Source organism: Dipodomys merriami, unplaced genomic scaffold (genome assembly GCF_024711535.1).
Source record: "Dipodomys merriami isolate MVZ:Mamm:240054 unplaced genomic scaffold, mDipMer1.0.p SCAF_5, whole genome shotgun sequence".
Lineage (NCBI taxonomy): Eukaryota > Metazoa > Chordata > Mammalia > Rodentia > Heteromyidae > Dipodomys > Dipodomys merriami.
Genome location: NW_027206068.1, coordinates 43,221,041 through 43,248,524, shown reverse-complemented (window position 1 = coordinate 43,248,524; position 27,484 = coordinate 43,221,041). Strand labels below are relative to the sequence as shown.

The 27,484-nt window shown below is 37.8% G+C and overlaps 1 protein-coding gene across 1 annotated transcript in view; it reads right to left on the bottom strand.

Moving 5' to 3' along the window:
* Asb4 (ankyrin repeat and SOCS box containing 4) overlaps positions 1–8,175 on the bottom strand; it is a 45,942-nt gene extending 37,767 nt beyond the window's left edge. Inside the window, exon 1 of the mRNA XM_069996536.1 lies at positions 7,790–8,175. Coding sequence (XP_069852637.1) covers positions 7,790–7,976 — 187 coding nt within the window. The 5' untranslated portion in view covers positions 7,977–8,175. The remainder of the gene's footprint in view (positions 1–7,789) is intronic.
* Between the last annotated feature and the right edge of the window lie 19,309 nt (positions 8,176–27,484).

Sequence of the window (27,484 nt, the reverse complement as noted above, 5' to 3'; positions counted from 1 at the left end):
GGAGAGTAAATTATAGAACCTGTATACAAGTGAACACTCAAGGGCTATTAAAAAGAAGCAGGCAGTTTTGTGTAGACTGAAATGAACAGAAGATTAGATATATTATACAAGATACAAGTTTATGTAGATAGATAGATAGATAGATAGATAGATAGATAGATAGATAGATAGATAGATAGATAGATAGATAGATATTGTCAGTTGTAGGGCTTGAACCCTGGGCCTGGGTGCTGTCCTGCAGCTCTTCAACTAAAGGCTAGTGCTCTACCATTTGAGCCACAGCGCCACTTCTGGTTTTCTGGTGGTTTATTGGAGATAGGAGTCTCACAGACTTTCCTGCCCAGGCTGACTTTGAACCTCAGTCCTCAGATCTCAGCTTCCTGAGCAGCTAGGATTACAGGCGTGAGCCACCAATGCCCAGCTTTTTCTTTTTCTTTTTTTTTTTCAAATATATTATAAACACCTAGAACAAGAAACTGGTAATAGCTTCCCAGAAGAATATGTGGAGTGGGAGTCAAAGGCATAAATATACTTGTTGCTGAGTTCTATTGCATGCATTATTTATTTTTATTTTTATTTTTTATTTATTTTATTTCCTGTGCTGGGGCTTGAACTCAGGACCTTACATTCTCAGTTGGCTTTTACTTCTAAGAAAACAAACAAATAAACAAACTAAACTCAATCATTATCTCTCTCTCCAGGAAAATTTAAGTTAAAGATACCATTTACAGGATTACAGATAATACTGATCTATCACACAGGAATGAATAAACTTAATCCAAAATTTGTCTTTCTTTAGCACATCCTTTCATCTAGTTTCTCTTTCCCTTTCTCACTCCCTCCTTCCCTCTCTGCCTCTCTCTTTTAATTCTAGTCAGAATTCTATTCTCACTTGCTTTCTCTCCTTCCCACATTTTCCCTGACCCAAATCTACTCCTCCAAAAGAATTCCATTTATTTCACACTAAGGCTAATGGGCTAATGGACTTAAGATGGGGATTCTCTTTCAGGAGTATCTTAATATATGCATGCATCTGTATTCAGTCAGTAGAATTAAGTTTAAGATAGTAGCTTGATATCTTGGTCACTGAGAAGATAGTATTTGGTTGTGTGCTCTTCCTGGAAGAGCCACATGTGTCCTTGGGTCGACAGTATTCAGTCTGAGCTAGGAAGTATCAAGCACAGACTGCTAATGTTTGTGCATACGAGCACGTGTGAAGAGAGATAAGCACACAATAAAGTGGCATGGTGTGTTCATACACTTCTATTCACAGTGTACACTAAAACCATAAGGTACGTGGCATGCAGCTAGTTTTTGATAATGAGTGTATCACGCTAATACAAATATATTATCATTTAAGTAGTTTCTTCAATGAGCAACTTGTGAAAACAATTGCTTCTGTCTTGGAGAGAAGCTGGTTCCAGATCTGAAAACCATGGGGGAAGCTTCACGCACTGACAAGCAGTGAAGATCAGGTAGCTCTGTGCTGCCACTGACTGGAAAGCCCAGCCTGCGTCTGCAATGGGAAGAAAAATGATTTCAGGAAGGAAGCAGCTGAGGGCTGATGAAGAAAACACTATTTTGATGTAAAATCAAAGAAACACACAATGCTAATACTAGAGGGAAGATTACCCAGTCCAAATCTTTTATTTTTTGTATGAGACAACTGCCGCTTTTTCACCTGCTCTAGTCCAACTTAGAATATCTGCAGTATGAATGTTCCATCTATCTTTGTCTTTGTGGAAGCAGAGCAGGTTTAACTCCAAGCCTGCTTTGCAAATCACAAAGAAAGGAAGAAGATCCTGAACTCATGTATAATATGTCACATCTTCGATATGGAAATACAGTTGCTTGTTGATACTTTTTTCTTGCTCCTAAATTCCCAGCAGCACCTGAGGAATTTCTCCTACCTGCTTATGATATAAATCCTTGGCTTCTCAGTCAATTTTGCCCGTGTCTTTTATAATCATAATCATTAGCTAGTAACCAGGTTCACAGGCCATCCTCTCCTGGATTGAAGCCAGTCCTCACAATGGAACTGTGCCTACAACTCACTTCTCCTAGCTTAGCATGGGTATAGGTTGGGGGACGACAAGGTACCTTAATGCCACTCTGGGAACTGACAGGAGAAAAAGAGGAATAGACAGACTAGAGGCTGGTGTGTATCATTAAGCTGGGCTGCAGAACTTTGGTTGCAGTGTAGGGGAAAGGGCTTTTGGATAAGTCAGTCATGAGCAGAATAGGAAAGCCTACTGCACTGAGCAAAGAGCAACCCTTGGCAAAGGGGCAACGTGTATTATAATCACGGCTTTAAAATGAGGCTGGACCTCCAGCTCAGCAGATAGCTTGTATAGACATAAGTACACCTATCTTCATGGAGGACCAAATCAGGTCCTCCATTGGATAAAGTGGTCTCAACATGGAAGATGAGGCTGTATCTACTAACATTAACAGGCTAGTGTTGATTCAGGTTGTGTCAAGGAATCAGAATTTGTCCCTCAGATATATCCACCAATGGTCACAGAATGCTAGAAACCCAGTTAAGTGATCGGTAGATGTACTGCTTTACACTCTCCTTTCTTCTCGCATTACCCTTTCCCAGGGTTCTCAGGCCTACAGTGTGATTTCTTCTTAGTATTTCTTTCAACAGTTCCCCCCCCACACCCCAACCCTGACTTTACCCTGCTCATGCCATGCTGTCCTACCTTTGTGCTCAGACTGCACAAAGAGCAGCGGTATCAGGAAGTGGAAGACAGTATCCTCCTTCGAGGAGCTGCTGGGTAGATGCGGCAAGAAGCTATTCCCCCCCACACTTTAAGTATAAGTCATCCAGCTCCACGTAACAGGCTAAGTTCAGCAATGGCTGCTTTCAGAAGAACATTAGCTTCAGGGAATGGAAAAGTACAGATCCGTTCCCGATGTACAAATCCCACAGGAAAAGCTCAAATACAAGCCACACCTGTATGTATTCAGAATCTCTATATTCACCTTTACTTTCCCCATACCTTCATGCATAATCTACTTATGTTAGTCACATCATAATGTCATTAATTATCTGCATGCTGGAGACTTAGTATCTCAGCAAAGCTTGCATTACAAAGCTGAGGGTAAATGTATAAATTTGTCTGGTATAGGTTAAGTGAAATGTCTTTATTCATAAAATCAATGCTAACAGAGATCAAACTCTCACACTCAGTCCCCCTAAAACTCCTATGTAGCAAGCTATGATCTGAAAGCTATGAAGTTCACTTCCAAGCTGATATTGCTTGTAGCTAAAAGTTCCAAAGGAATCTCAGAAGTTTTATCCTCTCAAAAAATATGCAGACTCATTCCCCAAGTATTGCTTTGTGTGAGTTGAATTTAAAGCAGAAACCAAAGAAAGACGATTATGTGGCTGCGTTGAAAGCTCACTCTGGAGAAATAAGGTAAAGAAATAGAAAAAAAATGGATACAAGAAACGTTAATAAGGCGCTTTGGCTACCTTCCGGAAGATGGCGCTGCTTCTGTTCCAGAGTTTGGGAAGAATGTACACATCTCTGGTAAAAATTCAGCTAAGCCAGGGCTCTGAAAAAGTTATCAACTACAATGTAATCTAAGCCCAAGAAATGCCACAAAAGCAGAGCCTGTCATTACAGCCAAAGGTTGCACACACTGCTCATGGCTGGATTAGCAGACATTTACTCTGCTTGTGTCTACTTGTTTGCAGAGTCCTGGAGGATTATAGACTGACACACCACTCTTAATTATTTTTTAATATCTAGTATTTTTAGGTCCCCTCTGGGAAAGGAAAAAGGAAAGCAAGATTAACATGCAAAATTTTAAAGAAAAGCAAAAACTTAGCATTTAGAGAGGGAAAGGAACCCCTAGAGTGGTTATAAGATCACAGGAAAGCAAATTTCTGGCAAAGGGAAACAAAATTAGGTGATAAAGAATATTTATTAGGAGACTGGAAATAAAAGCTTTTGTGATATTTGGATAGCAGATGCTACTCAGTGAAGTAGATAGAGTACTTGCCAGAAAGTTTTTCAAGGGAAATCATTCATTGGTTATTTTAATTAAAAATGACTTACCACAAAGAAACCTGAGGTTATGTGCCATAAATGGAGTACTTTAAGTGCATTAAACTGATTGATAAAAGGACTCTGATTAACCTTGCTGAGTGAAGCATTTCATACCAAAGAGATAAGTATGATGGTCTGCTTGTATTGTTAATGAGTCAGAGCGCACAAAACTGAGAGTCAAAACATATAGTTAGAAAAACTGTAGGTACAACTCTTTACACTCATTGCCCATACTGCTCATTCTGTAGGCCACCAGAGAAACAGCTTGGATGAACCTTGGGAATTAACACAGAGATTTCTTTCCAGTTTGCTTTCACTCTACATATTGTCCCCTTGTCTCTGAGTCAACTATATATCCGGATATCCTTTGACTATTCAAGTGCTCATTATATCTGGTTGTTAAAAAAAATCATTCATATATTTGTGTTTGCTTTATGCCATTCCTGTTTTAAAATGGTCATCTGGTAAGCATTACTTTCCTTACTTGGTTTTGCTTTGTTTTATTTTGTTGTTGTTGTTGTTGTTGTTTGTTTTGCTTTGTTAAAACACATATCTTTGCCAGCTATTTCTTGGGAGGTTTCTCAAATGCCAGCAGGCACATTTTTTTAATTCCTTATTTTACGGAATAAGAAAGGTTTGTTTTTTTTTTTAAATAATACAATATGATCTTACCTGAAGATCGATTATGAAACTTAAAATAACTTGAAACTATAAAACAAGATCTGTCTAATTTTAAGAACCCTTGCTAGGTGCTTACACAGGACCACCATAGGACTATGGCTGTGGGGACTAGCTTCTAAATCTGGTTCTGTTGGGCTGGTGGGAAAAGCTTCTCCCTGAGGAGTTTAGCACTACAGACAGACGTAAAATCCAGTTTCCAAATTTCTTTTATCTTCCTCACAAAATGCATATTGGCTCATGAGGTCAATTTTTAATTATTGATTTACTTACTAGATTGTGGAACAATATTTAGAACCTAAATTGATATTCTTGCCAGCGGAGGTCTAAGAAACCTTTCCAAGAATTCCATACCGATTTTCATATTAGCCTAGACTTACTATACTTAGAAATAAAATACAACCCCTTTTCAAAGTCCCATGAAAAACGTTACAGCATATTTCAGAGGAAATTAAAAGTGGGAATTGATTGTAGCACTGTTAATCTCTTTCGGGATAATCAAATACTAAATACAGAATGTATTAGAAACAAAAGAAAATTCAAAATGAGCATTCTATTTGCTAAAGTTTTAACACATCGTCATGCTTAGTAAGCCAAAAATAACTAGAAGCTACAGGTTTTCATCATTTAAAAGTAAACAGTATTTCAGTTTCTCCGTGTAGATGATAGTTATGTAAGCTTGTTTGCTTGTTGAAAACTCATCAAGCTACATGCAAAGATTTGTATACTTTTCTTGTTCACTTTTATTTGCAGAGTTTTTAAAACATACTTTAAACATCAAAGAGCAGTCTGTATAAGTATTCAATATCCAAAAGGTCTGATTTTATTGAATAAAGTCTCAAAGACTTTATAATCTATACAAATATCCTTCAGAACTATTCATCAGAACCATTTAAAAAGCTCTCACTGACTAGTTAGTGTACTAACCAGCTACTTTGCTGACAAAGAATTCCTTTGTGAGTTAAGAAGTTGATATGATCACTTAGATTAGTATTTACTTTACTTCATCAGCAATTCTTCCATTCTCCACCTTAATATTGAAAGGACTGGTAGTTAGGCTGCAGTGATGTGAAAAAAAGAATATCAGCAGTAACTTCCAAGAAAATAAATGGAGCCTTAAGACTAAAGAGACAGTCTTCTATCCATGTTCCTATTTAACAGATATTGCCTTTCCACATGCCCATGTGTGCATGCATACCCATGTGCTTGTGTGCACACACACAACAATGACTCCCTGTGCAAACCCTGAAGATATGACCACAAGTCCTATTATTTCTGGGTAGACACCCACTTGGCATACATAAAACTAGAACTTTTCCTTTTTACTCAGACTCTGTGTTTTGCTACCTCCTAATTACAAGCCACATCCCACAGTCCAAACGCTGAAAACACCATTAGTGTGAAGGAAAATTCAGCTCTATGAGAACTATAAATGCTCATATTGACAAGAAAATTTAAAAATATATTTGTTCTCATTCAAGGGTAATGACATCATTAGAAGCAGAAAGAAGGAAAGAAGGAATAAAACACCCTGCTGCCTGAGAAGCTGCATCTCAAAGTTCCTTTCTCATAACCTCAGAATCATCGCAGGACCTGTGCGACTTGGCTGTGCAGGAAATGAGAAAAGGCAGTCTTTGTGACTCAGGGTCAAATAAATTACTCACTGACCCAGATCTGACTTATTTTACATTATGCACAAATATAAGTTTTGAAATAACAACAACTTTTAAATGCAGTTAGCATTCAGACATTCTTCACCAAACAAAGCCAGCAGATAAAAGCAGCCTAATTATATATCTGATTTTTCTTTTTAACAGAGCCTCTATCAACCTTAAAAAGTGCATATATACATATATATATATGTTCTTTTATCCTTTAATCCAAACAGCAATGCCAACTTATGATGACTCCCTCAAGCACAAATCACAAACACAGTAAGAAATTGGCCTCAACTTATATTTCCTTTATAACTATCAGAAATTAGTGAAATTACTGTAGAAACAGATGATTAGTATTTATGTCTGGAAATCGGTGGCACTAATAGTTTTATATAGGAGAGAAAACATTTTTAAACATAAAACATAATCACGCATTCTCTCTCTGAACGTGCTACACAAGAGCTTATCATCTAATTTATTTAAACAGAAGTGATGTTGAACAGGGTTTTGTTTGCAGCCCACTCACCAGATGGCCTGACTCCTCAAGTTCCCCTATTAACTAGTTGACTTGGAAAATTAGAATCAGCATGTGAATTTATTTCTGATTTGTTAAGCATATGTTCTAGGACCAAAAAAAAAATCCCTTACTAAAAACAGTTTCATTCATATTTTTGTTTTTCTTCATTTTGTATAAAGCTGATACTTTGCACCAAGCACTTGTACAACTTTGATTTATTATTTCAGGCCAGGGGCAAAAAAGTTAACTTTTTGGTTTTCTGACTTTAGCTTTTGTGCTTGAACTGAAACTCATTAAAATGATGAAGATTATCAAGGTGCCTTCGGCATAGATTTCTCCATTTATTAACCCTTCAAATAGTGAAATAAAACCCTCTTTTTATCCATATAAACATAGAAATGATATATCTTTAAGTGGCTGATTATACAGAAATTAACAGCATGTCCCCAACCAGCCAAATTGTCTAGATAAGGTCTAAGTTCGCTTAACCATAATCTAGAGAGATTTTATTTATTCTATGCTATCATAATTAGAAAAGTTACAAACACATGGTTGCATTACTAAATATGATTGTCCAGCATTCCAAATTCTAAGTACAGAGGAAGAGACAGAAAATAAAAGATGCAAGTGTGTAGAATGTTGTGTGTGTGTGTGTGTGTGTAAAATATATATACAGAGAAATATATACAGATAGAGAGAGAAAGACATGCATATATATAACCCATATGCATTCTAGTTTAAAAAGAAACCATAGATTAAAACTGGGAATAATTTTTACATAAACATTTAAAGAAACATTAAGAGCTACTAATTTAGTTCATTAAAAAAATCCATTTTTATCAATTTTACAATTACACCCCATGTTTTTTCATTACCTTGTTTGTAAGACGCCAAAACCATATTCTCATCTTCAACTTCGAAAACTGTGTCCACATCTATTAGCCTTTGAATTAAAATAGCCTTCAATTTTCCAAAATCATTTGACTTTAGCGCCTCCAGGAATTTTCTCTTAACTAACTTGGCAGCTCCGGATTTAGTGATAGGGGCAGTGTTGCCTTCCATCCTCTGCTCCCTCGGAAAGCCTTGCTGAGATTTATCAGGAGAGCAGCACCCAGCAAACAGACACAGACTGAAGAGTCCACAAACTGTTGGCTAATTTTATCCCAAAGTTATGCTGATCTGTTCTATTTATATAAGGATCATTTCAAACTTCAAAATATCCTTCTTGGCTGTGACTGTATTTTCAGGTCCTTTAAAGTGGTTGTATGGTAGTTAATCCACTCAGCAATATATTGTCAATATGAAGGAAGGCTCCGTTTCCAAGCATGAAATGTCACTATTATTTCATATATGATCAAAGTGATAATGCAAGATTTAAAAGCTCTTAATGCGCTCTTTTTTCCTTCTCAACAAAAAACATCTGGTGCCTGGCTGGAGATCCAGTGACTTGCTCTGACTAACCAATAGCCAAAAAGGGAAATTTGTTGCAGTTGTTGATACATGTGCTTCTAAAAATCTATAATAATTTGTAATATGAGCCTGCAAATTCAAGCTTGGTTACTCACATTTGAAAACAAACAGAACGTTTTCTACTAACCTAGACTTGAATACAAAAACAGGATGGGAATATGGGGGTGGAAGTAGAGGTGGGGGTGTTCTAGGTTTTTGTTTCTTTAAGAGCCTAAAAAGACAAAACTGCTAAGTGCAACAAGTGAAATAAACTTCATTGAATTTTATATTTTTCCCCAAGTTAGTTTGAAAAGACTGTATTGAAATAATATGGAAGTGCAAGTGCAGACTATTTGTTACTTGATAATTTAGAACTACTGATTTTAAGGTGTAATGAAAGCATGATAGTAATGTAGAAGAATACTCTGTTTAAGTGGTGAGTTAAAGGATGAATTATCATGCTGTCTAAATTCTTTTTATGGTAATGGTAATCAAATCCAGAGCCTCATACTTTGCCACTGAGCCATACTCCCAATATCATAAACTTCTTTTAAAATACTTCAGCTAAAGAGATAGGTAGGTAGGTAGTGAGTGGATGTGTTTGGGGTATACCTGTGTGTGTGTGGGGATGGGGTGTGTGTCTGGGGGGCATGGGGTGTATGTACAGGTGAGTGTGTGTGTGTGTGTGTGTGTGTGTGTGTGTATAGGAAAGCAAATGTGGCAAGAAGTTAAAAGCTGCTGAATACAGTAAATGATATATGGTTTTCTAATTTTTTTTTCAGATTTTTGGTAAGTTTAAATTTTCCAATGCAAAAAGTTGGAGAGGAAAATGTACAGTCATATTTTTATTTTATCACCACTTAAAATTAGAAAAATGATAGCCAGGACTGGGTCAAATGTAATATTCAAAACATATTTTATACATTGTCACATGTAACATACATACATTTATATATAAATATATAAGTCACATTTTGCATGTTGTGATTTTAATTTTTTTCATTTAGAGCTGATCCTTCTTGATTATTAGAATTTACCTAAGTACAGAAATGTGAATGAAAGAAAACCTCCTTTACCTTCTCTTCTAATTCAACACCCCTCCATGTGCCATCTATACGCATTATTATGACTACTAGAATTTTACATAAGTTTTGCTTGGCTTTTATTTGAATTTAAATTTTTATGCTTATTTTTGTTAAATAAAAATTTAAGCTATATAATTATTTTTAAAATAGTATCAAAAAGACACACACACACGGAAATGCCTTCTCAACCTTAACCCAGGGCTTTCCCGCCCCACTGCTTTTGTTGAAATTATATTGAGATCCTCAGAGTTGGTTTGCAGATCTGCCTGGACTACTCATAGCTTCAACAAATGCCTATTCAGTTCCTACCATAATCCAGACACTTATCCTGGGCTCTGGGGATACAGTGATGAACAGACAAAGAACAAATTTAGCCTGCTAATGAACTTAAGACATGATGGCTCTTGTCTATCTCCTGTCCATTGGAGTTCTTCACACACTTAAATTCACTGAACTACATGCAGACATAATATAATTATTTCTAAACCATGCCACCCCATCAAAGTGCAGCCAGGGAGGAAGTGTGCCAAGAGAAAGAAGAACAGGGCACAATGCCTAGATCAAACTATATCTCCTCTCATAAGGCGTCAAGACTTCCAGTTACTTGGCTAGAAGAGTCTAATTGGTAATTATTATATCCTCGGGAACTTTTCTTTTTTCTCCCTACATCAATACCTTCTCTATAGATGGAAGAGTCATCGTCTTTGCACTTGGAACAAACTTTATTATTTCAGTGTTCCAGGCATGGTTTTTGATATGCTAACGAAAAAGATAAAGTACTTTAGAAAAATTCTCTCTTCCTGTCTCTGTCCCTCTCTCCTTCCCTCTTCCTTTCCCTCCACCCCCCTCTTGCTCTTTCGATCATGCTCCCTTGCTGGCTTGCTCTGTTTCTCTCTCTCCTTCCTTCCCACCCCTCTCATCCTCCCCCCTCCCTCTCCCCCCTCTCCCTCTTCCTCCCTCCCATCCTCCCTCCCTTCTTCTCTCTCTCTCTCTCTCTCTCTCTCTCTCTCTCTCTCTCTCTCTCTCTCTCTCTCTCTCTCTCTCTCTCTCTCTCTCTCTCTCTCTCTCTCTCTCTCTGGGTGATATAGGAAACTGAAGCCAGGGCCTCACTTATGCTGGGCAATTCTGTTACCAGAGTTGCACCCTCCAAAGGAAATCTTGATTTTCTCAATGCCTGATTGCTAAAATAGTGTCTTTTAGGATGTCCTGTTCACGGGTATGAAAATAATTGAATCTAAATTTTATGGAGTGATTTGAGAAAGCAATGCAAATTTTTGAGAAGAAATGTATAAAATTTAAAAAGTTATCTCCACTCTTCTGCTAAAATCAATTATTGACCAATTTATTCCAGCAGCAGAGATTAAAACATAGAGGTTATTTGCATTTAAGAAACAAATAACAGTTTAAATGAATTGCTCATCAAAGTCATCTTAATGTATAGGAAGTAATATGACCAATGCCAATAAAACAGACTTGAGACCCCCACCCCTTCATTATCTCGAGAATGACTTAATGCAACATTTTTTAAGGCCACAGGAGGAAGCTACACTATGTAGCAACCATGTTCCACACTGTTTAGTTAGACCTATCAGGGATTCCTGTCTTCTTTGCTCTTAAAATTGAAAACTTTGCATCCTATGAGATGACTTCTTTGACCAGTATTTCATGACAAGCCCAGGACAGTGTGTTCTACTCCTGCAACTGTATAAAGAGCTTCCTCACAAGTCAATAATGTTGTGACAAGTGGCCCAGAACACCCCCTCAGATCCTCTGGGGACCCATAGCCAAGGTAGAGATACAAAGGCTCCGCTTCTTGTTTTCCTGATGGCTGTGTACCACACAAGCTGTATATTGTCACACTGTCTTGGAAACACAAATAGCTCCTTGGTTTATGACAACACTTAAACACCAATCTGAGGTGATTATTAAATGCAACAATAGAGAAGAAACCAGCATTACTTTGAAAACAGAATCCCTTGGGTCCCCTTGACTCCCAGTAGATGACTTAGGATGCCTTCACTGTCAGCTTACAGACATAGATGATAAGATTTTCTGACATCCCTTTCTTCTTATATGTCCCCCTTAAGTCTAGCATCTTGCCATCATGTCATATATGCATGCATGTCAGTGCTTTGTATGAAGATGCTTTTGGTTGTAGGTAGCTCCCACAACAGGAACTAACTTACACAGTAAGGATTTGTTGCTTCACACCATCTGTAGAATAGGTAGCAAGGGCTGATGCAGACAGGCTTGTGCCAAAAAGGTGGTATTATTAGTAGTATACTTGTAATTACTCTCATTATTTTTAGTTTACAGAAGAGGAAAAATAAAAACCAAAGATTATAACTGAACAACACAAGGTTAGGCAGAAAATAATTAGTGAATGTTGAGACGAAAGCTTGATGCCAGAAATAAATGTTTCTGTTGCTCAAAAAAAAAATTACATAGTTTTATTTAAGTTAATTGATCACTGAGTGATCCAGGTAGAAATTTGCTTATATTTATCCCCTTAGTCAAGAAATATTTGAGAATAATTTAGTACGTAGCAGTGCATAGTGAATAACCTCCACATACATTGACTTAAGAAACAATGATTGTTTACCAACTCAGGTGGGTAAAACAATTAGAAAGGCTTGTCTCTGCTCAGTGATGTTTAAGGCCTCAGTAAAAAGGGTAAGTTAGCTGATCTCCTTTGAAAATAACTGAGACACTTGGCTAACATCAGCAATTTGGTTTCCATCTATGTAATCCTCTGCATAAGACTGTTGAATATCCTCCCAATACAGTAACTGGTATCTCCTAGAATGAACAGAAAGGGAAGTATAAAAGTGACCCATGCTAGTATCTAGTAAAAACAAAAAAAGACGGGGGAGGGGAGGGCAAAGGAGGGCAAGGGAGCAGCAGGTATTTATGCCTTAATATTGAGAAATAAATGAGAGCCCTCCTCATTCAAATGCCACCATCTTTTTCGAGATGGTGGAACCCATTCCTTTCCCCACTTCTTGAAACTGGTCCAGTTCTCTCAGACTTGAGCTTCAACAGCATTCTCAAAGCTTGTGTGCCAGACCTGAAGCATAGTTGGTTGTCCAAATGATACCTCTTTGGTCTCAGGGCAAAATTTCACTTTATTTTTAGTCCATATAATGTTTTTCTGATTTAAACAGTAAAAATCCAAAGTTTTCATTGTATAAGAAAAGAATGGCCCAGAACAATGTTATAAGTCATAGCCTGCTGTATACCAGAGGCTCATACCTATAGTCCAACTACCCAGGAAGTTAAGACTAAGAGGATTGTGGTTTGAAGCACGCCCAGATAGAAAAATGATTGAGAGTCCATCTCCAAAAACAGCCAAAATCCAGGCTGGAGGTGTAACTCAGGTCACGTGTCAAGTGCTAGATGAGTGTGAGGTCCTAAACACAAAACCTAGTGCCAGCAAAAGAATGAGGAGAAAAGGAAAAAAGTAATTAATTCTGACTTTCCTTTGTTTTATAGGTAAGTAATAACTTAAAGTAGAGCAAATAATTAAAGTGGAACAAACCAGAATTTTGCAAACCACATTAAGAGTTTGATTAGTTCTTCCAAAAATCAAAAAAGTAGATCATCACCTTTTATTGTGAAGTATAACAACACAACTGTAATAAATCTAAAATATTAGCACAATTACAACTATCCTTTTATAACAATACAGATGAATTCTGAGTACTGAGCATATCACTTCATAAAACGATTCACAGGGTTATAACAATTAAATGAAATAACAAAGACTATAAAGCATTAGAAAAAGAGGTATAGATTACTACTATCAAAAGTAACATAGGCTAGTAAGCCAGTATAATTTTCTGGAGAAAGATTGGGTGGTGTAATTTTAAAGTAATATCAGACTTAGAGTCCTGGATCACGTTCTTGGCTCAGATAATATCAAGCTGTGTCTTTTAGATAATTCAAAAATAGGAAGTGGCGCTGTGGCTCAAGTGGTAGAGTGCTCGCCTTGAGCTGAAGAGCACAGCCCAAGCCCAGAGTTCAAGCCCCACGACTGACCAAAAAAAAAAAAAAAAAAAAAAACTAGATAATTCAAAAATACCTCTCAGTAATTGTTTTGCCTAAATAAAATGAGATCCACGAGACCTCTCCTCAACCTTTAGAGATTTTCCCCTTGCTGGATGCAGTGTCCTGGACATTGGCAAAGCTTGGCATTATTTTGGAAGATCTTGTCATGATATTCTGAAAGACTCACCAAAGAAGCTTCTTTAGGGACTGAACTTATCCATATACTGGTTCAGATTCCGTCTTCAACCAGTTGGGGGCGCTGAAAGAATTTGTAAGAGGCTTCTAGCTCTAAACAGCTTCCTGTGTGTGCTCTTGGTTCTAAGTACAAACCTGGAATCTTGTATGTTTTACTGCATTAAAAAAAATACATTAAACAGTTCCCATAAATGACTGAAATGATTGTTTTTTTTAAATGGCATGGCACATCTTTGCTTAGAACTAGACTGGCATTCCTCTCTTTAGAATGCTGAAGTGATTATTTAGCCACTACTCGGCTTCTTGGAACTGGTATCAGCTAACAACCCAGCTGTCTTTCCTGCAGGAGTATTTAAACTGAATATGTAGCTAATTACCCTGAATGTCTCCGGAGAAATCACAGTCTTTAGCATGGTATTATATTTTTCCTTTTTAGAAATCTTCTTTGTGGAGAGTGGGCATCAGAATGGCTGAATTGACACCAGCAATAACCAAGCATTGGTCTGCCTGCATTTTGACAGACTATACATTTTATATCATCTATATCATCTTTGTGAGAGATGAGGTTTCGTGAAACAAAAGACGTACATGCACACAGCATTTGTGTGAGGGTGACTTTAGTTTTGTGCACTCTGGGTTTCCTAGCAACTGACCTGCATTTATGAGCCCTTCCATCACAGTTGAAATATCAATCACAGCTCGTATTTTTGTTCCTCAACCCTGTAACAAACACACTTTACAAAATCAACTCAATGGAATAATTCACCATCATTTCATCTCATCAGAACATTAACCCTACAATTGTATTCCAGGCATAATTTACATTCTTTTTTTTTTTTTTTTTTTTTTTTACAAATGTATGAAGCAAAAGATATTATAGGGAAGAAAATCACCTTACCCTTTCAGGAGGTGAAGAAATCAGACTGTCTTCTAAACTGTCTTTTCTAACAGCTTTACAGTGCCCTTCAAGATCTATAGTTTCTCCAAAAACAATAAGCTATTTTCCAAGTGGAAAGACTCATCAACTTTATTTTATGTTTGTGAAGATGTCAAATGCATGAAAGCTACTTGAGCTGGAGCAATCCTGAACACAAAACACAATCTTTGGGTTCCTTGCAGGGAGTTTTCATCATGAGTCACACAAACAAAGCTGTATTAGGCAGGGTCAGAGGATGAAGAGAAGCAGAGGAAAAAACTCTCTTAAAGAAAGTACTTCGCTTGTTAAGGACCTTGTTTACGATCAGGTAGCGTCACAGAATTACAGCTGAAAACAATTTCTTGTTCATCAGACTTTCTTATTTAAGAAAGAAAATACACTCAAAATTACATAGTAAATTACTGGCAAAACAGCAATTCTCGCTTAGAGTGAAGCTTCATATCTTAATTTTTGGACAATATAATGTTGCTCTCCTACAACTTGTGTTCTGTATCTCTCTAAACTTGTGATTTAGGTGTAAGGTAGCTCATTAATGCACATGGAGAAAACATTCTACTCCCTTTAAAGTGGATTAATGTGTGAAAACTCTACATATGTATAATATGTCCCATGATTAATTATTGTTTTCTATGTGCCATATTTAATATGATAACTAGATACCTGATAGGATCAAGAGCTGACAAAAAAGACAACCCTTTGGTAAAATTTCAAGGTTGCTATTATAGAAAAGAATCTACAGATACAACTTTAAACAACAAACCATGTTTTAAAGCCGCTAACATTCTGAGAGAATCCAAATTCAACCTTGCTGATCTTTCATGAGCTGTCTGAACACATCCGACCACATGATGGCAGTCTTCCTTGAAAAATGGACCTGGAGAACAGCTGCAATTTTTTTTTCCCAGAAAAATCTGGGGTGGGGGTAGGGACACCAATGCAGATAAAGCATGATTTAGATGAAATCACAAATGCAGATACAAAAACCTTGGTTTTTAATTCACTTGAACCCTATATTTCTTGATTGTATTTTTTCCCAGTGTACTCCTCTGCTGAAATGTTGCCATTGGTTTAAGATTTTATACAATTAATTTTGAAGTGGGGGCATCTAACAAACATATAAAAGCAACTAACCATTGTTTGGAGGAGGAGGGTTTTCCCTTTTTGTTGTTGTTATGCTGATACTAAGCAGAGCACAAGTTCAGTAAATATCTTGTCCCATGTAGCTTCAGGGTCTATCCATCATGTTATCCTCTGATGAGTCTCTCTTTGGCTGTGGGAAAGCAAAATGAGTTTCCTTCTCATGCTCAGCTTCCCTCTTAGGCTGAAAATATTCCCTAGAAGACCAGAGTGAGATTTCCTGAGTATCTTCTAAAAAGGCATGACACCAAGGAGACTGCAGCAGCCACTGCCAGTCAAGGCCCCAGGCAAGACTGCGAAATCAAAGATTTGTTCTCCTCTTTGGGCCCAGTTCTTTCTAGTGCCTATAGCTGTACCTTCATGGTTCCAGGCAGCAAAAGAGCAGGGCTTGTCCTCCAGCCCTTCCCACTTGGTGCATTGTGTATTGGAAGCATAGATTACAAGCTTGAATCTTGAAAGAGTGAAAAGTCACCTGCAAAGGAATAGTGTGGGCCAGACATACAACGAACATGCTTGTCATACAGCAAATAGACTCAGACAAAAGTTACCTGATGACTTTCCGGGCTTGACTGGAAGCCCTATCTCTGCATAACATAATTCAACTATGATTGGTTGAGTTCCTACGATATGTCCAAGGCTATGATAGGTGGTATGGGAGCCAGAATCCCAGCAAGATTCAGTCTCAATCTTGAGAATTTATAGACCAATTTTTAAAAATTACACATTAGGTGACTACACAAAGCAGAATAGACTATAGCATTGGAGAAATTCTTTAAAAGACAGGAAGTAGTGTCTGAGCCATTTTAAACCCCATTTATAATGGTTTGGTTTGAAAAAAAAACAAGAAAGACTTTGAAGAGGAGAAGGCATTTATTTATTTTTTCAGGCAAGATTTAACTACATGCCAAAAGACTTGGGTGACTCCTCATGTAACTGTAACCCCTCTGTACAATATTTTTACAATTAAAAAACATAAAAAGAAGACTTGGGTGACTTGATATCTTTATTTATACAGTGACACCATTCAGGAGTGTCACTGTAAGTCTTTATTTAGATAAGACTCTTCTTAGTTTTTGAACTCATGCAATGATGCGAAGTAGAAGATGACATTGGAGGCAGATTTGGGTTAAATATGCAGAGGGTTGTAGCCCTCGGCAGCACTTCCAACTAATTCAACTGCTATGGGGAAATCAATGAACACAGCACATACTCAGCATCATGATATTACTTCTAAATTTCACATCCCGCTGAGCCTAGGGAGGAACTATGTAAGGCAAGTCAGTCCCTTCTTTGTTCCATAGAGAGCTTGGTTTAGATAGCAGTTTTTAAACCTTAAGGTACGGCCAAGTATGGACAATCCTGCTAGGCCAGCCCTTTCTTCAGTGCCAAGGTTGCTGGACCAGAGACCATACTTATATAACAATGGGGCTACAAGCTCTGTAGAATATTTGCCATATAATAGGAAGCGAACTCATTCTAAGACTCACTCATTCTGCACAAGTACCTCCTGAAACCCACCTCTTTCATTATTATTTTTATATTGCAATGGCCAGAAATATGTATGTATGTATAGGTATATTTTGTTTTGTTTTTCTTAACTAAATGCTTATTTGGGGTAAAACTATCTTACAGTTAAAAACATGTTATCTGGGGTAGGGTTGGGAGAGATGGGAAGAACAATGGAAGAGGTGAAATTGACCAAGAGACACCAAACTTAAACTGACATGTTGAATGGAAGCGCTTTTGTACAACTGCTTAAAGATAAATATTTTTAAAAAGTCAATGAGGATAAAGGCTATGTTTTTTTTTGTTGTTTTTTTTTGTTGTTAGCCGTGGGGCTTGAACTCTGCACCTGGGCGCTGTCCCTCAGCTCTTCAGCTCAAGGCGAGCGCTCTACCACTTGAGCTACAGCGCCACTTCTGGTTTTCTGGTGGTTTATTGGAGATAGGAGTCTCACGGTCTCTCCTGCCCGGGCTGGCTTTGAACCGCGATTCTCAGATCTCAGCCTCCTGAGTAGCTAGGATTACAGGCGTGAGCCACCAGCGCCCGGCTAAGGCTATGTTTTTAACTCCCCTTTATATCTCAATCCCTGTCACATAGCAAGGCCTTTATTAATATTAATTAAATGAATCTGGAAATGAATCCCAGGTCTGACAAAATTTGAAAAATTATATCTGTAATGATGTATAAGTAATTTTAATTAACTTAATCTCTATCACAGAGTTGATCAATTTTAAGTTGTATATTCAGCCAGCCATCATAAGTAGTTATTGAGGGCTAAAATAAATTTAAAGTGATAAAAATAAATACATATACAGGAAAGCACAGTCAGACAAACTAACTGAAAACAAGTGAGATAAATGATTATCCCACTTGACAAATTTTGTATCTTTGAAAGATCAAAACATAGAAGACAGTAGGTAGCCTGCATTTAAATTTGGCCAAATTAAGAGAGAGATGTACATGAGTGGAATTGCTAAAGCAATCGTTAAATTGAATTGCCAAGAACAGTGAGAGTGAAGTCCAGCACACACAAGCTCTGGCGAGTCACCTGAAGTGGAAATGGTATCAGCCTGACCATGTGATCTGTAATCTGAGACCCATCAGTGACAGGCATGTTCTAACTTTTAGCAACTGCCATCATAAAAGCCTACCTCTATGAGAAGGGTTAAGATCTATTGAATGTGAGAGCTGGAGAGAGTCTTGAAGATAATTTATGGCTTTCTTTGCAGTTGAGGAAAGTAAAGTCTGAAGATTGAGACATGTGCCCCAAACCATGGAGTTTCTTCCCTCCATCCCCCACTCAGACGTAGCTTGATAACCAGTAAACAGCCTTCCCACCTCTTAATCCCATACATTCACAGCAAAGGCCACAGTGAGGCATTGGCTTACACCAGGCCTGAATCCTTCTCCATTGTTCCCCATCTGTTGGTTCTGTCTCCCCCAACAATGATTACAAATGCCTCAAAAACAGGAGCGGCTTCTTCATCTTTCCTGAATTCCCTATGGATACATTAGGAGGCTGATTATTCCTTTTTTTTTTTCTTAAGTAAAAGGAATCTCCCTGTTACAAAAGCATTTACAATAGGGTCTATATTCTATAGGCTCTTTCAGATTTTAAGAGCAAGGGAGACCAATAGTGCTTCCCTCATTAATGGGAGCTTATTGTGAGGATAAACAGGAGGCAAGCTCAGCAGCTGCACACCCCAGCCATGCCCCACCGGGAACTCATCACTGCTTGTTATTGTCCTGGAGAAACCTGTAGCTCCCACAGCCAGGCAGCTGCTCTCCTGACTTAACTGCTTATGCTCTCTGTGCTCTGGCCCTTCACCTTTAAAATGGAGATCATAATAACACATACTTCATTGAGCCGTTGTGAGGATTAACTAAGCTGACATGTATAAAGCCCTTATAAGGATGTCTGGGACAAGTAAATGCCAGAAGATGTTAGCCATCATTACCAATTCAGTACACACCTAGAGATCTCCTTGAGTATGAAGGCTCTGATTTCTCTGGCCAAGAGGTATAAGTTTGCCATTTTTGTCTTCTCTGGGAAGTTGGCCTTTTCTTCTCCATTTTTACTCCTCCAGAATCCCTCCTCCCTGGCACTATGGTAGAACTCAGTTCACTACTCTTCACTTCAGAAAGAAAATAAAAACACCATGAGCAAGTGATTCCATGGAAATTCACCACTGTGGGCAATTGTTTATTCTGGTGCCAAATGCTCAAGCATCGAAGGAAAGAAAAGAGGCCTGTGCCAATTAGCTTCCTGCTTACTGAAGCAATTAGTCTTGTTCCATGATCGTGTCAAACCTTGACTTTACTATAGCATGCCTACATTGTGCTGACTCTGTCAGGTAGAAAGTATACATTTCTCTGTACTTATACCCATGGAACTGTAACCTCTCTATACAGCATCTTTACCATAAAATAAAATCTTTTAAAAAAGAAAGTATACATTTCCAGAAGGATTAGGACTGAAATTTCATACATAGACCAGTTTTGCAGAATGCTCCTGGGGGCTAGCCGCAAATCCAGCTGTGTTTAACCAAGTTGTATCATTTTGTAAAGAGGCTCTCTCTGTAGTTAACCCTGCTGTTGGAATTCAGAGCCTGACCTGAGCCTTTCTCCTGGAGGTTGTGCACGTGAATATGTGAGTACTACATGAGCCTTCACAAAACATCATTAAAACCCTTATTGGTGGGCTGGAAAGGTGGCTCAGTGGTAGAGCGCTTGCCTTGCATGCATGAGACCCTGGGTTCAATTCCTCAGCACCACATAAGCAGGAAAAAAAAAGCCTGAAGCGGCACTGTGGCTCAAGTGGTAGAGCATTAGCCTTGAGCTGAAGAGCTGAGGGACAGTGCCCAGGCCCATAGTTCAGGCCCCACGACTGGACCCTCCCCCCCAAAAAAAAACCCTTATTGGTGAGTGCCAACTTCTTGCCCTACAACGCAAATCCACTAACAGGCAACTACAACTTTCTAGAATTACAGTTCCTCAAGAGTTTTTCCCCTGGTTGATGGGGGCTTCCAGTATCTATAGATTGCACAGGATTGAGTCCATCATTGCCAGTACCCTGTGTAAAATAAAAACATAAAGCCCCTTGTTCAAAAATTGTTAAGACTTTCAGGCTGGCATGAACAGATCATTAATCAAGTGCTGGATCATTCGGAGCACAGAGCCCTGTGTAACTGCCAGATTCTATGTGTTACTTCAGAGTGGCATCTTGAGCTTTGGTTTGGAAATGAATACAGATATGAACATGTTTACCCAATTCTTTCAGACCCGGGGACCACCTTGGATTGCAGGGGAACCAAAACACCATGACTTTGTTAAGCTTCTAGTTTATTACTGACATTGTAAACCCCTTACCACCCATTCCTCCACCTTACCACCCCTTGCCAGGTGTCTGAGGATATTCATATTCCTCTTCTGGTTCTTATGCATCAAGTAAGAAACAAAAGGCATAGTACTCAAGAGTATTTAGTCAATACTATTGCTAGTTTTGCAGCCATGGGCAAGTTATTTAATTTACCTGTGCCTCAGTGTCTCATCTGCAACAACATGGATATTAATATCATCTGCCTTATAAAGCAAATGATATTGACATGCATGAAATATCTAGAGTTTTCCTTGGCACACAATGAACACTCTGGAAGAATGAGCTGTTACAAACCTGCCATCATTTCTCCCATTGAAGCCAACTCCTCTGCTGCTGACACGCCCAGACTCCTAGTATTTAAGTTAATGTATTTTTCTATTGAGAAAGGAGGATGATGGCCATTAAGGGCAAAGACATAGATATAGATATCTTTTATTTCCAAATGAGTCTAGATACATGCAGCCAGAGGAATACTCCGATGGTGTTGGAAGAGCTTCCCTAGCCCTAAGAAATATAATTGCCCCATGTAAACATTTTTAAGAACAGCACAAACCTATTTCTTCATTTTTAAAAATTTATTTGGAGGCTGAACAAATGGAAATGGCTTATCCTAACCCTCCTCCTCTTTCCACTAATTAAAATAGACAGAAAAAAAAACAAAGGAGGGGGTAACAATGTTTGACAAGAAATGTACTCATTACCTTACTCATGTAACTGTAACCCTTCTTTAAGCATCTTTACAATAAAATATTGAGAAAGAGAGAAGAAGAAGAAGAGGAGGAGGAGGAGGAGAGGGAGGAGGAGGAAGAGGAGGAGAAGAGGAAGAGGAGAAGAAGAGGAAGAGGAAGAAGGAGGAGGAGGAGGAGGAGAAGAAGGAGGAGGAGGAGGAAGAGAAGGAGGAGGAGGAGGAGGAGGAGGAGAGGAGGAGGAGGAGGAGGAGGAGGAGGAAGAAGAAGAAGAGGAAGAAGAAGAAGAGGAAGAAGAAGAAGGAGAAGAAGGAGAAGAAGGAGAAGAAGGAGAAGAAGGAGAAGAAGGAGAAGAAGGAGAAGAAGGAGAAGGAGAAGGAGAAGGAGAAGGAGAAGGAGAAGGAGAAGGAGAAGGAGAAGGAGAAGGAGAAGGAGAAGGAGAAGGAGAAGGAGAAGGAGAAGGAGAAGAAGAAGAAGAAGAAGAAGAAGAAGAAGAAGAAGAAGAAGAAGAAGAAGAAGAAGAAGAAGAAGAAGAAGAAGAAGAAGAAGAAGAAGAAGAAGAAGAAGAAGAAGATTATTTGCAAATGAGAGTCAGTATTAAGAGCATGGGATGATCCCATTGGCTCTGGGGCTCTGGGGAAATCAAGCCTGAATCAATTACCGCCCCCTGATTTCTATAGGGAGCTGCTGCAGCTGAAGGGACCATGTGCCTTTTTTCCTTCTCTCAAACAGGGTTAATAATGTGGGTCCACCCAGAGTTACAGGGCTGCTAGTGACTATGTAACAAGTGTAGATGGAAAACACACTAAGAAGTGAGCCAAAGGGGAAAGGGAAAGAGGAAATGTTAGAAGAATATCAAGAGCTAAATCAGAATGGCACCAAAGACAGCTGAAAATAGAAATAGGAACTAAATCAGCATTGAAGATAAGCTTTAAAAGAAGATAAAATCAAAGCTGAACTTACTTTGTTAACAAGGAACTACCCTGTGAATCACTGGGTGAAATTCATTCTCTTGTCTGGTGATGGATTACAAGGGAATTGTAAACAAAGCATGTAAACATCTTTTCTTATTGGGGAAGAAAAGCTTACCTTTAGTTTGAAATGAGTTAGCTGATAGGGCAGGGCCTGGGGAAGTCCTATCATGTGCTGGCCCAGCATTATCAACTATTCTTCTTAGAGTCAGTTGCCACAGCTGCAAAGCCTGTCCCAACAGCAAACAGGAACCCAGAAAGGAGCCATCACTGTTGTCCTGCTTGTTTTTAGTGGCCTCCTGAAGGGGTGTACTGGGGGAACCTAGCACAGATCCATGTACTCTGCTTCATGGATTAAAAAGAAAATGTTTATCAATCCAATCCTTTCAACAACTGCTTGTTCATTCTTTCAGAATTCTTCATAGAAAAATTATATTTTATTTGCTCATATCTTATGGATTTTAAGAGTCTTCTAAAAATAAGCAGAAAACTACTTATAGCCTTAGAGAGATCAAAAGGGAACTGATTTTCTACTTTAGCCAACCTTTTAGGTAGTTTTAAACAAATGCTGAAAGGTTATTTTCTTCTTTTCCAAATGGTACCCAGAATAAAAATGCTATTTAAATCTTTGCATTCTCTTTCCTTTGTTATTCAAGAAATTGTGTGTGCCTAGACATTTAGTAGTCACATTATACTTATCAGAAAACTAGAACAAATACTCAGGAATTGTGTATCTGTAATTCAGGGGCACATGTTTAAAATGAAAAGAAAATAAAACTTTCTTTTCCAGGAGGATGCTCTATGCAGAGTATTGGGATGGGGCTACTTCATTCAGAATCTGTTGCCATAGTGACCAACCTGGGAGCCTCAGAGGCTTGATACAGGGAGGTTTGTGTGGTAATTATATAAGCTGAAGTGCTGTTGAATAACCCCAGGAAGACAAGACTGCCACAGTGCAATTTTTGAGAAACCACTATTTTAAAATTCATACATCATAATGCCTTCTTCTTTTATATGGAAATCTACCATTTAGGTATTTTCCATACATAAATCTGATAAGACTGATATAATGGGAAATAAAGCTTACTAAATTCTAAGCATCAGAGTTATGCCAAAGGAGCCCTGTTATATTCTGATGAATATATTTCCTATGATTTTGATTTTTATTTTTATGAATGAGCAATGAACGAGTAATGAAATACCTTACTGTTCTCAATGCCAGCCATCTGTCATTTAGTCCTTTCCTTTAATGTATATTGTACTATGTAGTAATTATAAAATTCTAAGTCAGCAATTGATTGGAACAATAAATCAATATCATTTAAACTACATAAACAAGTTAAAGTGATTGAGTAGAAAGTGCAATCAATATGTATTTTCTAACAGAAAATATATTCAAGATAAGGAATTTCTACAACTTTTTCTGTCTTACATTTCACAAGTCACATATAATCCTCTTGAGGGGGATTGATCAGCAGTGGACATATCACAAAATTAATATTTGGTAATGGTGTAATGTTATTTAAAAATAGTTATTAACACTGTGTCAGTGCTCACACCTTCAATCTTGGCAACTCAGGAAGCTGGGAACTGAGGATCCTGATTCAAAGCCAGCCTAGGCAGAAATATCCTCAAGAGTCTATCTTCAACTAACCAACAAAAAGCTGCTCTCAAGGTGTGGCTGAAGTGATAGAACTCTAGTTATGTGTGAAAAGCCCAGAGAATAAGAGCCTTGATGTCAAGCCCTGGTACCAGCATATGTACACACAGTCTTAAAATGAGAAAACCAGACATCAGATCTTAACCAAGCCATTTTTTTACTCTTCAGGCCTGCAGTTACCTCATCTGGGGGTCTTCCTAGTTCAAAATGTTCATCATTCCAGAACTCACAGACCGCATGGTTTGTGAAACAGCCATTTGTACTTTTACCTTGTATCAAGAGAACTACCTTTCAGTACTGACCATAACACCATGCTAGACATTTTTCTTAGGTTATGTATAACACTTGATGGTAGGTACTACTTTCTGGTTTATAAGTGAAGAAATAGATTATATTACTTAAAGCCATCTGTATATAGAATGGACTTTGTACTGCTTCCTGCTGTCCACACCTGGTCAAGAGCCTTCAGTGATCTTTTTACAGATGAATTATTTTCTGTAATGGTAAAGATACAGGAAATGTGATTGGATGATATGTCAAAACTCTAAGCGCACAGATTTTTAAAAAATTATTAAAGAACCTGAAGTCAAAGTGACAAAAGACTAAATTGAACTGTCATGAAACACTGATTTCTAGATCCATCCAAAGGCAATAGAATTTAGACAGTGGCCACTGCTTAGTGTAAGAACAATGCTAAAAATGGGTCTTGGATATCCACTCACTACTCATTAGTACCCACTGACATCCAGTCTTACTCGAGTGATTAATCATGTCTCTAGGCTTGATCAATTGAATTTTGTACAAAATTAAATGCTGGTTAAAAACAATCTTTGTACTGAGCACTTAAAATGACAGATATGACTTAGCACAGGCTTTCTTCATTAACCTGAGTGTTTTCCCTACAACTCTGAAAGCTCTTTCTCTCCCTGTATTTGAAGATAAGGCTGATAATGATGTTCCCATTCAAGTGTCTATATTTATTTGTGAAACCATTGTGCACTGTACATTGTGCACGCCTTCTATTATGTGCATGAGTCAGTACCTCTATTAGCCCTTCCCTGCTCCATCCACAGAAGAGCCCCCCACCCCACTCCCCCCATGTTTTCTAACTCCATGAATGCAATTCTGTCTTTTTGTCTTAAGGGTTTTTTTTTTTTTTTGCCTCAGTCCTAATGTTCTACCCCACTTTAGTTTTTGTTATGTGAAAAGCGTGTTTGATGACAGATTTCATTTCCCAGAATTTATTACCTATTGTGTATATTGCAGTTCATTCACAATGACCCTGTCTGCATTTAGGTTGAATGGGGGTCCTCCACCCTGACCCAATATAATAAAAAAAAATAATAATGAGGCTACTCAAAGCTCCTAGAGGTGTCAGCACTATGAAAAGGGCCTATAATCAATGCAAATAGGATATTTGCCTGCTTTGTGAAGCACAGAGTTTTGACACCCAACCCTTTTGCTGGATCAAATCAGCCTCCCTCTTTGCTTTGAGAAGCTAATGAAAGGTATGGATTCTCTTCTTCCTTCAAAAAATTGCATGTAGCCAGATAATTTATGGACATATTAATTGGTAGGTTGTTTCGAGCTCCATTTTTAACTCTTTCCTTTTCCAAGAAGCTGGTCAATCCACTTGAGATATAAATGATGACCCAAATATGTGCACAATCCAACTTACACAACCCTGCACTGACCCTCTCCCCGCCTCCAGAAAGCTCAGGAACCTTGTCCAGGAGAGATCTCAGTAATGACGGAGTTTGGATTTCCTACCATCCCAGGCAGAATGGCAAGTTAAGGGTAGGCTTAATTTTACTTAAACATCATATTAAATAATAGGGTATTGGGCATATTAAATTATATGATATTTTGCCTCTCTGTAGTTGTGCAAAACACATATACACAGAATTTTACAATGTTTTTTAAAAATAGTGATTTCTATTTTTAAATCCATGTGGCCCCAAACTGAGGACTAATCACAGGTACTTTATTGGTTATTAAGTGTATTGATAGAGTCAAGGTAACAGTAAAAATAAATTTCCACTGCTCAGTGATATTATCCTCACATTTCTTCCATGGTTAGTCTTCTTGACCCTCTTACCCTCTTTAGTAGTCTGTAAATCTAAACTTGGACACAATGCGCCCAATCCCTACGTAGAGATCAGTCATCATACATACTTTGCTCCAATTGAATAGCATTACCTAGTCTACCCAACTCCCCAGCCCTCCATCCCATAGTTATTAGTGACAACCCTGGCTGTCTGTCACACTCCAGACTTCAGAAACAGGGATGATATAAGAATGCCCACGACATCAGATAGCTGTATGAATTATATAAAAATCAGGACACATTAAACAAGTGTTGTTATATAATAACAAGAGTTCAGTAAATAAGTTCTTATGATGATGAGAAGTTCTATTTTGTTTGTGAAGAACTGCATTCTGTTGATAAATCTATAGAAATCAACAGTTCTGTAGGCTAAGGAGGACTTCTTAAGACTTGTGAATTCTTCCTTTGTACTATCATCATGTTTTGAGAATATTTATTATTATGTTTTTGTATTCCATAAAAATCATTGTTTTCAAATGTGTTTTCCTAACCAGACTGAGATCAGCAAACTGACCTTTGACATCTCAGTATCAAGGCCAGAAGCCAGGGACTCCAGGGAGCACTGTTCATATTGTATTCCTTATAAATGGCTTCCTGCCAGCCTACATTGTGCTTTGCTGTGCTCTGGGTATGCTCACAGTAAAATATGGCTGTAATAAGAATGATTCTGTCTGTTGCAAGCTAGATAAAAAGTAATATTTGGAAAGGAGTAGGAGTCAAGTGATGTGCTTTCAATTATGTTTTCTACTTAGTATCAATCTCTTCCTAATTTTTCAAAGGTATCGCTTAATTTTTGTTATAAGAGAAAATTTGAAATATAGCAGTATCCCAAAAGGCAGAACACATTCAGTTATAAAGTGAACTAAAGATTTTATTAGATGTTCTTTATAGGATTTAATTTAGAATTTAATATTGAGAAAAATAACTTATCACTGACAATAAACAAAACCTGCCTTACCTATCTCTGGTTTATTTGAATTGAGATCATTATAAGCCAAGATTGGTAACATGAAGCTAGGGCACAAAACTCCTGTACCAATTATTTAAATGAGTTCTCAAAAACTAGAAGAAAGTCCCAATTCCATTTAATTAACTATTGATGTGTCTCATGAGGAAAAACAGTTAAATATTAACAAAATAGACTTGAGGAAATCTTTCAGGGAAAGAAAATTAGGTATTAAGAATTCCAAAGGTAAACTGTAAAGGTTTAGAACAGAGTAACAAGGCATTCAAGACTAATTTCAAATTTAATAATTTCATTAGGCCCTAAAATTGCCTTGGTTCAATCAGCAAAAGAGTTGTTTGCTAATTAATTTTTTGTGTTCAAACATCTTGCTCACTAGCTTCTAATTCTCACCTTTAACAAAATCTCTAGTAATTTGTTACTCGTCATTATTAATGTCTCTGTAATTAT